This window comes from Apaloderma vittatum, unplaced genomic scaffold (genome assembly GCF_000703405.1).
Source record: "Apaloderma vittatum isolate BGI_N311 unplaced genomic scaffold, ASM70340v1 scaffold9720, whole genome shotgun sequence".
Classification (NCBI taxonomy): Eukaryota; Metazoa; Chordata; class Aves; order Trogoniformes; family Trogonidae; genus Apaloderma; species Apaloderma vittatum.
This window is the reverse complement of record NW_009695031.1, coordinates 250-13311: the sequence shown is the minus strand read 5'-3', so window position 1 is coordinate 13311 and position 13062 is coordinate 250. Positions and strand designations below refer to the sequence as shown.

The 13062-nt window shown below is 44.2% G+C and overlaps 1 protein-coding gene across 1 annotated transcript; it reads right to left on the bottom strand.

The window, feature by feature from the left end:
* Positions 1-2096: 2096 nt before the first annotated feature.
* On the bottom strand, positions 2097-12477 carry C8B (complement component 8, beta polypeptide; the record flags this gene model as incomplete). Its single annotated transcript, XM_009869651.1, has 7 exons — positions 2097-2248; positions 3648-3716; positions 4724-4877; positions 7254-7417; positions 8212-8340; positions 10369-10609; positions 12280-12477. Coding segments are annotated over 7 exons (1107 nt in total), but the record flags the coding sequence as incomplete, so codon positions are not given.
* Positions 12478-13062: the final 585 nt, after the last annotated feature.

Genomic DNA, 13062 nt, shown 5'->3' with positions numbered 1-13062 from the left:
GACAAAATAAAGTTATGCCCTTTATGGGAGGATTCTAAGCCTATAGGCTCAATATTCAACTCCTACTGAAACCATATTTCAGTTAGACTATCCTGCTGATCTTGAAGATTGTCAAATCTCTCTTCCTCCAAAAAAAACCCCACCCAAGTATCCAAACCCAGGTATCGCCACCTCAAAAAAAATCTGAGCTATTGTGATCTGGGAACAACAATCCAAATTTAGGCTGCTCCTTTTGGCTCTGCTTGCTGCAGCAGTGGACAGATGCGCTGTGGCTACGTGTCAGAGGACTCACTCCAGCCTGAAGATCAGGAAAGGTGGCCAAACCTATAAAAGTCACTCGATTTACCTGATAAAGTTCCTTAATCAGCTTACATTGAGGCTTCTCAAGAAGGGCAGGCGACTGCACTGCAGGATGTGTCCTCACAGACACCCATGAACCATGATCAGGGTCCTCTGCTGCAGAGCTTTAAAAAGCTTTGAAGTACATCATACTTCGCATAAGCAGTGACCTCTTTCACCAGGACCCAAAATAAACCTCTTGGCAAATTTCTACCACACAAAAGATATCACAGTTACACGGTGGATAGTGGAAATATTTTGCATTGGCAGCTCAATTATGAAGCTCATAATGAGTACAGAGCGCTCTTCTTTTTACATATGCAATGTGCTCTTCCTTTCTTAGAGCTGTCACAGGAACCTTGTCAATAAGTGTGGAGGCGGCATGAGGGCTACAACTAAATGCATGTTCCATTGTTCAGATGTCAGAGAGCCTGAGCTGTTCTTACAAGAATTACATTTAGACAACGTCAGCCTGAAAGGAGAGGAGCTGGCGATACCAACCCATCATCACCATCATTGCTAAAAACCCTCAGGAGAATGTTTGACCTTGCCGATGTTAGAAGACTCACAACACTTATGAAGAACTTTGCACTGATGGAATCATATTCCCGGAGCAAAGCTATTGCTGGCTATTTCACAGCATGCCCCACCAAATGTCTCTGCAAGAACCAATCACCACCACAAAGCTGGAGGAGGTGTGTGACCTACTGCAGGTGATCCTGATCTGGCAAGAGGGTTGGACTAGATGATCTTTTGAGGTCCCTTCCAGCCCCGAACATTCTGTGATTCTGTGTGATTCTCTAAGTCCCTGGAATGATCCAGGCTCAGGTCAGTCATGAAAGAGCACAAGTCCCTCTTTTGTTTGACCTGGATTACATGCACAGCTCTAGGGATGGGAACAAAGGGAAAACAGTTCACTTTGCTTTTGCTCTTTTCATAGCAAACATTCTCCATCTTGGATGTCCACCTGAGAGGACTAGTGTCAGAGCTGCTGAGATACAGGCTTTCCAGCTCCCCATTCTAGTACCATCCCTCTGACCTGCCCAAGAAACCACGTGTCGGCATATCCGAGCACACCGGGATGCATCCGATACTCTCAGCGTATCTCTTCTACTTCAGAAACACACAATAGGAAGCTCACTGCTGAGGCAGGAGAGCAACTGCTATACAGTCTAACGACACTCTGGTGTCACCAGACTGCTCTTCACAATTCAGTTTTCACTCCTTCAAGACAATTTCTAATACAACAGACAAGCTAAATAAGATAAATTGGGAAAATGGAGTAGCGAGGCACAGTGGCTTTAAATGTCCCATGAGATACTATTGTAATCACTGAGATTTTGACTTTAATATGCTGTATTTTGCTCCATATGACACAGCTGTCTTCACAGAAGCTGCATGCCAACGCATGTTCTGGTGCACATAAAGATCAAACGGTCTGTTCCTATCTGAAAGGAACCTTCAAAAACAAGACAGTGAAACTTAAAGTCATACAGCTACCAAACAAGGTGGGAGATAAAGCTTGTCTCAGTTAGCCCATTGCAATAAAGACAGAGAAAAGTCAAAATATTAAGAACAGTAAGCACATCCCATCCCATGGGACAATTGCAAACACACATCCCTCTGGAATGTTTCCAACTCCATGGGATGAGACTCATAAGCAGAGCGAAGCCAACTTAGGGACCCCGTCAGGTAACACCATCCCACTCAGTTTGCAAACTGCTCATCGGTTTTGTGTAAGTTCCTAAGCATTGCCTCTAGCAAGCAACTGTCTCAGCATCTGGCCCTGAGCATGATGAACCGCCGTCCTGCAGGGCAGGGTTGTTGCACTGTCGCCTCCTTGCTCGTTGACCTCCCGAACACGGAGACCAGCTGGCCCAGCAACCCCAGTTTCCATTAATAGCAGCATCTGGAAAAAAACCCAAAGCCAGAAAAGATTGTCAGAATAAAGCAGCTTTCTCCATGGGCAGAGCTGTCAGCTTCCATGAACCATATTTAAATACAAACAGCTCTGTCCCTGTCCACACCAACAATATAGTTGAGTCATTAACAAAGAGTGACCGTTTTAAGGATGTTAATTCTCAGTTCAGCGTTTCTGGTGCTTGTTCAAACTACACTTTATGCAGAGAGGACAAGGAAAAAAATCATCAATTAGCTTTATGTTTGCTTGTAGGATGTTCCTCCCTCCGACTTAGTCCAAGCCTAGGTAAGGCAAACGGCAAAACCAAGCTCGTGTCAGTCACATTTCGAGGTGCTAAGGGAAATGTTAACATGTTCTTCTTCAGTGAACAACATCTTGAATATTCAGCTTTCTATCCACTGCTTTTCCTATTACACTGTTTCTTCTGGACCCTGAGCACGTGAGTGACATAAATTCAAAATTGTGAGAATCACGGAGCCGAACACGAAGGCAATACGTACAAAGAGGAAAGGGGAGTGAGAAAGGAAGTTACATGTTGACAAGTGGATGGATGCGAGTCTTTGGGAGGGTCGGATGTGATCATGCGTGCGGGAAGCAGACTGGAACAAGGTGTAAGTGACTCCATGGATTATGGCTCCACGGATTTCCTTAGAAACACCTACAAAATTCACCTTCTGCTCAGCGAAATCCTGGCTTAAAACGTATTTCAGCCTGGCTTAGTCAGGACACAGCCATGCAGAACGAGAATTGGATAAAAGACGGTAAACAAAAACCATTGATAAATGCAGGGCATCTAATTGTGGGATGGTGCCAGAGCTCTGGGTGCCTGAGATCTGGTATTATTTAGCATCTAAATTAATGAGTGGGAAGAAGTACACAAAATGGTTAAATTCACAGATCATCCTAAACTAGAAGGAGTTAAGAACATCAGTCAGCAGACAGAAGTGATATAAAGTGACCAAGAAACATTAGTAAATGCTTCAAAACAACATAATAAGATTTTAAGATTAAAATGCATGGTAGCATATCTAGGGGAAAACAGTTTGCAACACACTGGCTGTATCAAAGGGAAAAATGTAGGAAACAGAGCTGTTGGAGGCGACCTGAGGCTTGTCATGGATTGTAAATTAGGCAGGAGATGGTATTTTGATACAATTGCAAAGCGTGTTTACGCAGCTTTGAACTGCAAAAGCAAAGCCAGCTCCTCCAAGCATAAAGACTTTTAGAAGAGGGCAGGCAAAGACTATCTGCCACCTTTGCGGGTGGCCCTAACCCTCTGTGCAGAGTGTGGACAGCCAGCGCGGGGCATCACTCCCAATCCATCAGTCACCTTTCCTGGACACCCTTAAACACAGCCAGGACTGAAAGTGGGGACGGTCCCTCTTACCTCTCCGCTTGCTGATCTCGCAGGCAGTGCCACTGTAGCCAAGGGGACACATGCATTCACATTTGGTTCCTGAAAGCAAACAGGGATGGTGAGATTAGAGACTTCCAATCCCCCTGTTCCTCTCCAAAAGAGACATCTTAGAGTTGGGAGGGAGCGAACTGCAGGGAGCACCCAGGCCAGGAGCATCCCAGCTTGGCTCGGCGGCAGAGGGAAAGTCCATGTAACCTGGCTCCCACTTGAGAAAATAAATGGTCATTTACAACCTCTTGTTGAGAAGATCCTAAAGCAAACGCTAACCTGACTCAGCCCCTTAAAAAGTTATTTAAAGAAGGGCAATCATGAGACGAATCGTTTAAGTGATACAATCAGCTCGCTAGTACCTGAAGCATGTTTCTGCATTAGATGCAGTTAGACGATAACGATTGTCATCAGGACTTTTGCAGATGTAGATTGGAATTAGGCACTTGATAAAATGGTCCCTTTGTTAGAAGCTCTCATCACATCATATATCTCTGTTTAGGCAGTGCAGGTTTTCATTCAATTTGATTATTTTTCCCCTTCATTTTTAAATCACAGCCTGCTTACAAAGGAGGACAGCTTCTATTAGAAACGGGGAGGGGGGGTGACGGTGATAACTGTGCTTGGCACTTATATAGTGCTTTTCATCTTCAAAACACTTTTACAAACACTAATTAATGCTGAGACTAGTCACTTCTCTAGGAGGATAGAAGCAATCTTAAAAGCAAAGGAGAAGACTTAAGGATGTCAAGTTGGTTTTTTTTTTTTTAATGCATAATTGAAAAGGAACAAATTCCTTCCACAAAACTGATACAGATGGTCACTCCCATTAAAAAGACACATCCCTTGATTTCACTGTCTTTACTTGCTGGTGGCACTCTACAAATAGGCCAACTTAAAAACAGTAATTAATTAATTACTTGAAAAAGAAATGACAGGAGAAACTAAGGAGCACAGATTATTCGTCAACCCTACCCATAAATTCCCAGCCCATTTCTCTTTAGAGGTGAGAGAAGAGGTGCAAAACACCTTTTACCCTGCAGAAAGACAGCTTTTACCTTGCAGAAAGGGGATGCCGTTGCCGTGGCACGGAGCGCAGCGACAGGAACTGGTCTCCAGCTGAAACTCCTCAAGAGCCCGTCGGAGATTTTCTTTTATTGTGACTGCGTTGGTGAAGTCGGTTGGAGTCACCAGCTGAGACAGGGGCTCTGCCTGAAGGGAGGGAAGAAACTGCGCTCATTTCCAAGTTGAGGATGGCGTGAGCATCTCAGGGCTCAGTCAGCGAGGGAAATGAAAGCCTTGTGGTATCAGGCTCCAGGTTTCCCATTAATAATTCCTTAAACAAGGCTGCAATGTCAGGAACATCTACAGGGATCCTCCACTCCATTTACAGCACCAAACGCAGAACGACATGAAACAGCCCTACCGTGAGCTCACAAATGGGCAACGTGTCCCAGAAGTTTCATTAAATCCTTTCTCATCCGTTTTTCCTGATACTGACATTTTCAGATCAGATTTGCTCCACCTTACGTCTCCTGAGTGCTCCCTTCCTCCAGTTTTAAAAAGGTTCCCCCAAACCCCACCCACAGAAGTCCCCTTCACTCTTCCTACATGGCACAGCCAGAGACACACGGTCACAGGCATTCAGATCTGCACTTCCACTGGAACCTCCTCTAAATTTCAAGGCTGATTTTTCACATTGAAAAGCCAAGATGAGGGTTATCCCTGCCTTCAGCTGGGAGAGGACTGTGAGCTTCAGCTGCAGATGGGGTCGGTGGGAGAAGACAAGGGGGGGCACAACACGGTGAACGTGCATAGAGTTTGACTCGCTCATTTATTCTTTTCCTGAGAACCAGGGAAAGTTAAAGTGTGGTCTCAATATTGCCAGTCACCCACCAATGCCAGTGGGATGACATTGGCACGTGTCGCCAGAGGATCCATCCCAAATTCCCACCCTTGCTATAGTGATGCCTGCCATACAGCACGAATGATCACCCCACTGCTATCACAGGCTCAAACCACAAGAAATAGAAGAATGTTTCAATTAAAAAAAAAAAACCTGCTCATTTCCTCCTGCCGTACATCCACTCTTCATCAATTACCTGTGATCCATACTTTGCTTTTTGAATTCAGATCATACAAATGAGGAAACATGCTACGAGTGACCTGCCAAGTCCCTTCAGCAGGTGATTTATGAACTGATTTGCTTTAGTTTTCCCTAACTAAGCATTCTTGTGCTGACATTTAGTCACACTCTGCTGCTACTTTTGATCTTCAAGCCCCACGGGGATATCACTATGGAAATGAAGGATTATAGATACCACATCCAAATTACATCTGTCTGAGGCTTTCCACTGGGCAGCCTGGTCACTGGTGCCAGGCAAGACAAAGAACATGGCACTTTCTTGTGGAATCTAAAGTGGAGGGTTGCATTTCTGTTGTCTCTTGCCTGGAAACCTCCCAGGGCATTTCTGGAATCCACAGCGCATCAGGGGCTTGGAAAAGCCACCTCTGCCGCAGCAAGCACTCGACAGGCACTGGCTGTATTTCCCAGTTACTGGTCTTTGCTTTGCTTTGTATTTTTTAGAATTCACCTCTTCTTTTTTTTTTTCTTTTTTTTTTTTTTAAATGAAAACTCAGGATTCACAATGAGAAACAAACACCTTTTACAAATACAAATATTTCTTCTAAAATGAAATTTTACAATGAAAACCAATTATACAGTGAGAAAATCAACTTCTGCCACTACCAGTCCTGTTTAAAAGGATGGTCTCTTGCATCTTTGTACTCAAAGGGAACTTATTTCAACATAAAAAATGATGATGCAGAATTGCTACATACTCTGCTCACTTTTTTTTTTTTAACTTTTACAGTGCCTTGCATTTCTAAAACTCTTCAGGATCAAAACCCCTTGACTTTTCCAAAACTAAGTCATATTTTTAAGGTGTAGCAAAGCTGCACAAAACACCCAGGCGTGTTTACTGAACTTCTTGACTTTTTGAAAGAGAGAATTATTGCTAGATTGTCACTGGTGCTCACAGAAGGCAGGAGAAATTTTGAGAAAACAGAAGTCCTTGGAAAATATATGCTGCCAGATACACTGCCCAGAGAGGTGGTAGAAGCTCCATCCCTGGAACCATTCAAGGTGAGGTGAGACAGGGCTCTAAGCACCCTGAGCTAATTAAAGATGTCCCTGCTCACTGCAGTGGGTGTTGGACTAGATGGCCTTTGGGTCCTTTCTGACCCAAACCATTCTATGATTGTATGTATTTTTGATCAGTGATACACTGGTAAAACAGGTGGATCATCTGACCTGCTTGGCAGGCAGCAAGCCTTCCCATCTGCACAGCCACGTTAGAAGGGTTAAAGCTCTTGACCTCGTGTTCTTCCAAACAAACCCTTTTTAACACATCACACCTTTGATTTTCTGAATATCTGGTCTTGGAGAAACTAAGCTGCGCAGTATAGGTTTGTTATTTGCCCTGGGAATTTCCCTGCGTGTTTTTTCCTAAATCATGTTTATTTAAACATAGAGTTCTCCAGGGCACTCAGCCAAGTGAAGCTTTAATGAAGTGATGGAGACAGTACCTTTATCTTTATGATTTCGGGGTTGTACTGGACAGCATCTCCCCACTCCTGCATGAGCGCAGCCGTTGGCAGGTCTCTGTAAGCCAAGGTGGCAACGTGCTCGCTCGCTCCGCCACGAACAAGGACGATGAAATCTTCCACGTATCGCTTTTTGGTGGTGCTGTCTGCAAAAATGCATTCAGAAAGTGGCCAGCTCTGCTCTGGTAAGTCTTTGGGGATTGCAGCTGAGATACAAGCTAACAGTGAAACACCCCTATATATCACCCACCCCAGAGACAGGGCAGAGGAAAAAGGCCACAAGCGTTCCACATCCGAAGTCTTGCTTTCCTGTTCTGTGTCTCCTCCGTCCCTCATGCTCCCTTGAAGCAACGCCCCCATCCTCTTCTCCTGCATCCTCTCTCTCTCTCCCCTAAATTCCGTCCCTACGGTTATAATCTTGCAGGTCCTTCCGCTTGCTGCAACACTAGGCAGCCTGATCTAGCGGGAGATGTCCCTGCTCAAGGCAAGGGGGTTGGAACTTGATGATCTTTAAGGTCCCTTCCAACCCTGACAATTCTATGATTCTATAACACCTCCAGCTTCCCATTTGCCTCCCGAGACTCCCACAACACCCATTTGGGCCTTCTTTTGGGTGCAAAAAGAGGCACACTGGGCTCCTCTGCTGAGAGGTGGGTGGGTTGGCAACACAGCACCAGCCGGGCAGGTAATGTCTGATCTGTCCCTGCTTCTCCCCGGGACACCGAGCAGCTATTTCTTGTCAGCCCAGAAAAGAAAATCTTGCAAAAAACCCCAAGCTTTGAGACATCTACACCTCTGTGAAGCTTGGCTGGGGTTAGTCAGCAGACTCAGAAGCAGCTGTGAGGGAGTGGGGAAATCTTTCAGGCAGGCAAGATCACAAAATCTTCTTTTCCCCATGACAAAGCCTAGAAATCAAGGGGCAGAATTGTTTCAAACTTACCTCCAATCTCTTTTAAAAGGGATTTACAACTGGCTTCAGTTATTCTAGGATTCACATAGACCCAAAAAATATTTGCACCAATGTTAAAGCCATACTGTGCACATTTCTGGACATCGCTCAGAGAATAACCTGAAATACACACCAAAAAAATTGCAAAGTTTCAGTACAATTGTTTGATGTTTTATGTCCACATACATGGAAAATGAGAGTTGATAAATATTTTTCCTTTGGGAAAAAAAGATGAGATGAAGAAGCCTTTTGTTTGGATATTGAACAGATCTATACAAAATAAAATCTCTACATTTTACAGAACTCTGACACTTTGAATGTGCAAATGAGAGGGAAATGCTGGAAGAGGAGGTTTTAAATTACCAACTCAGCTGTACTGGTGGGACCCTGGCCTGTGACTTAAATGCCAAAAGTCTTTGACAGAGGACGGCCCATCACCCATCCCCACCATCAGGATACAGGCTTTTTAAGAGTAACAGATGAAGCAGTTTTTCCTCCCTTTGCTCATTCATATCTTAATTCTTTGCTGCCAGAGCAGCCTTAATCATTCCATGGAAGTTTCTCCGTGAAACTCTGCTATAATATTTTTTCTTGGGACATAAGAATTTGCCCTAAAGATCTGCAAATCCTTCATATGTTTGTCCCAAAAACCTTCCTCCAAATTCCCTGCTGTCCTGACACTCAGGGATATTTATGGGATATCATGGTGAAATACCAGATACAGCACTCATGTATCTCTCTACTTTCTCTGCTTTTTTTTTTGTTGCAACCCTCGGTGTTTTCCTGAATGCTTTACTTTTTTAGTTAAACTCATGTTTTGATGCTACAAGTGTCGCTGTGTGACTGTCCTGTTCCTAAGCTCTTCTCATACACCCAATATTGGCCAGTTTCTAAATTAGAAAAGAGGATGCACTGAGTTTTGGGTTGACGCAGGATGGCCCCTACTAATGTTCATCATCCATCCATAGGCACCTGAATGCAGGATTCAGTCTTCTGACATCCTTGTACAGCACAGTCCAGATGTCTCTCCAGCCATCTTTGCCACAGAAAGTACCAAATCATGAACTACAGACACATCTGGCATATTAAGAGTAAATGTGAGAGCAGTGCAAGTATCAACCATGTGACACTAGATCTGCAAAAAGACTTGATTTCCAGCACAGACAGTACAAATATAAGGATGGATTTAAAGGGAAAAAAAATGAATTCTCAGCCTGGACCTACCCAGCCCTGCTGAGAACTTCGAGCCCAGCTCAGCACTGGGTTTAGCGCGAAAAGCTGGGTGCTACTGCAGGATCCTGAGCCAGGTCAGCACACGCTGACAGGCAGCATTTTGATGCAAACAATAACACACATTAGTCCAAACAAACGTGGCTTGTGACGAGAAACAGCTGAGAAATGGGGCCACATGAATCTAAATTCTGTCCCTCTGGGCTGTGTCTGACTACCAGATAAGCAACTTCTTAGGCAGCAGAAGAGCAAACAGACTGAGCAGAGTCCACTAAACGCTTTTGCAAATAGACAGCAAAGGCAGTTACTCACTCCCATGCCAATGAACAAATAAGAGAGTGCAGCTATTGATTAATGTCACACGGCTTGTTCTATCCTACACAACAATCATCATTTCTCGCAAAAAAGGAAGCCGGAGTCAAAGAGCAAGAGCAATGTCAGGCACAAGAGTCACCCAGAAAATTATTTACTGTTTCCTACACGCTGCAAAAGGTCTCGAGGCTAAAGGTGTTTCAAAGCCGTCACTTGAAAGGCAATGGAAGAACTTGGGCGAAGGTTTTCAAAGCTAAGAAAAGCGTTAAGCTGCATGACTATCATTCATCTCAACATCTTGCCAGCCTCCAAACTGTGTCGACTAAAATGCTTGCTACAGGGCCCTTTCTTTTGTGAATTGGCAGCACCCACAGCTTGAGAGCTAGATGCTGCTGGGTATGCTTTGAAAACCAGGCTCCTAATTCACTGCCATAAAGCACTTCTACCCTCGTATTTCCTGCAGGCTTTCTTAGAGAAGTTGTTGACTCCTTCTTCCACCACCTCTTTTTCTCACCTCAGACCTGAACCATCACTGGCTGCCTGCGGAGAGGTTTCCCCATCCAAAAGCTGGCCCGAAGCTTTTTCACAGCCATCAGATGCACGCACCTGCCTTTTGCAGCTCGTTGCTGTTCACGACTAAAGTGTACTCATAGATGCCGCCAACAGTAGCCTCGGTGATGTAATGGGTGCCGTAGTCTCTGTAGAGCTCTCTGTACTCGCCGTAGCTGTACTCTGCCGGGAGCTGACGGAGCCTCTGCAGGAACTCGTAATGCAGCATCAGGGCTCGGGGTTTCAGCTTATAAACGGCAACAGTCAGCTCAGAATGGGCATGGAGGAATTTGCTGGACTACAGGAAACACAAGAGAACCCAGGAGAAGCAAGGGATGTCATTCTTGTGACAATGGGTCGTTATTTGCCGTTAAACGATTAATGCCGGTCAGGGTTTATGAATGTAACAGTTTGCAGCTGGAAATCTTTTAATCAAGCCAAACCAAAACTTCCAGTAGTAAGGTTTCTGAAAAATCAGGATTCTGACTGGTATTAGAGAGGAAAGGAGGGAAGACACTCATTAGGGGTTAGATGATGGCTCTGGCCATGACTGGGACATGGGAAAAAGCAGGCTCCAGGCTCTGCTCTGACCAACCCAGCACCTAAGGACACCAGCAGCACCCCATGAGACTGCTCTACCCTTAACAATGTTGACCAGCCTTTGTCTCTCCCAAGCTCTTTCCTGAAAAATTCTGACACGTGAAACCATGAGGATTTATATGTGAAATGGTAATTCCCTGGCTGAACCAAGTTAATATTTATACTCCACAGAATATGCCATCAACACAACTCAAAGGGAAGAAAACACGCTTGCGCACACACACTGTATTTATATGTCTCTCTATAGATACATGTACATGGATAAATATTGTATCTCCCTTTTCTGGCATAAAAGTCAGGAACAGAAGAGATCTTTCATCATGTTCAAAGGATTTAGCGTCCAGTTGCTTGGGCCAGCAGGACAAGCACACCAGGGAGGGTTCAATATAGAACCCTGTAGCATAAACAATAAAATCAAGACTTTGTATTTCATTTCTTTATGGATATCTATTGCAAGTGCTTCTCATATACCTCTGATCTTGTCATGGGAAATGCCTCTTTGCAGGAAGCAAATGCAAGTTTAATAGCAACACGCAAGACTACAACATTCCCGAGTGCTCTCTGTACTGAGGGGAGAGACATAGATCAGTGATGCTATTAAACCATTGACAAGAGCTGCATTTGTTTATAGCAATAACATATAAAAAAAAGAAAAAAAGAAAACAAACGATGGTGCACACTACCTCAGACTGAATCTCATAAAGCAATCCTAGGAGTTATATAGATTAAAGCATCTCCAGCCAGTTTAAAGCGTGCATCAGATCTCAGCTGCGACCGAATCTCTGCAGACGAGACTGGAAGTGGTCGTGGCCTCCGTTTCTTGTGCTGTGTGTGTCCTGGTCTAGTGAATGATGGACTCGGCAGACAGACCACATCGGCCCATATAAAATGGCACTCGTTAGTCTCTAATTAAAGCCCTGGAAAGCTTGCTAGCACATTTCGCTCTGTGTTATTGCCAAGGCTGTCCTGCAGTTGAACAGCCCAACTCCTGCTGGAGAGTTCACTCTACGGAGGGGAGGCCATTTGAACCATATTCTTCGTTTAATCTTTTAAAATTGATTTCACTACGAAACTCTAGATGTGGATGCCCAGCAGGATGCCAGACAGACCGCACTCAATTGTGCCTGATTTTGGAGGTCAGTCAGTCCGGTTCCTGGCTGAAAGGGAAAAGCTCCTGGGTGCTGGAAACACAAATGAAGGCACTGGTGGCTTTAGTAAACACTTGACCAATGCAAACTGCAAAATCCAACCAGGAGGAAAAGATTTCATTTATCCTAGTCATGGCTTCTGACCTGATAGGGCGGATCACACCAAAACACACACACACATACGCTGTGTTAGCAGAGAATTAAGTGGAGCAGTGCTTACAGTTGAAGAAAATCTTTTCATCCTCTGAATGAACTTCTTGAACCTGTTGTCATTTGAATTGTAACCGAGTTCAAACACTCCTGGTATTTTTATACCAAAGCCGAAGCCAGACTGTGAAGCTTTTGCCTTCAGGACACTGCTTTCATAATTTGAGTAGGAGTCATATTCAGTCATTGTAAATTCATATTTGCCTTTGGTCTAAACAGAAAGCAAAAACAACACGTTTAATTTCCTGCATGGTGATTGTATACCTGAAGCATGGGGAAGGAATACAGGTACAAATATACTTCTGAATTAATGCTTGCACTTTGAAGATGAAAAGCCTTGTATAATTGCAAAGCACTATTATTATTAACACTGGTACTTCAAGAATACTTGATTTACAGCAGCAGGAAAGCTACTATCTCCTCTATACTGCAAGCACCTCAGGCTTCTACTTAATATGTCAATCTTATGCAAAGAAGGTGAAATCTTAAACAAAGGCATCAATTAAAGTATGAATTCAAAAGGGAGAAGGTTTCTTGGTGGGCAACACTCAAAAATATCATGCTATGTCATCAAGAGCATTAAGGTCAAATATACCGTATTTGAAATATAGCTCTTATTCAGCATGGAAATAAGCTTTCACACAAAGCACATGGTGCACTGCTAAATCCTAGGTGGTGGCAGAAGGACAGCTTTCCCAGCCTGGCTCTGAAGGCACTCAGCAATTCTGTCTAAAATTAACCTCCCTGTGCTCACTGGGTGGGTTTTGGGCCCTCTTGGACAGATGGCACCAGGAAG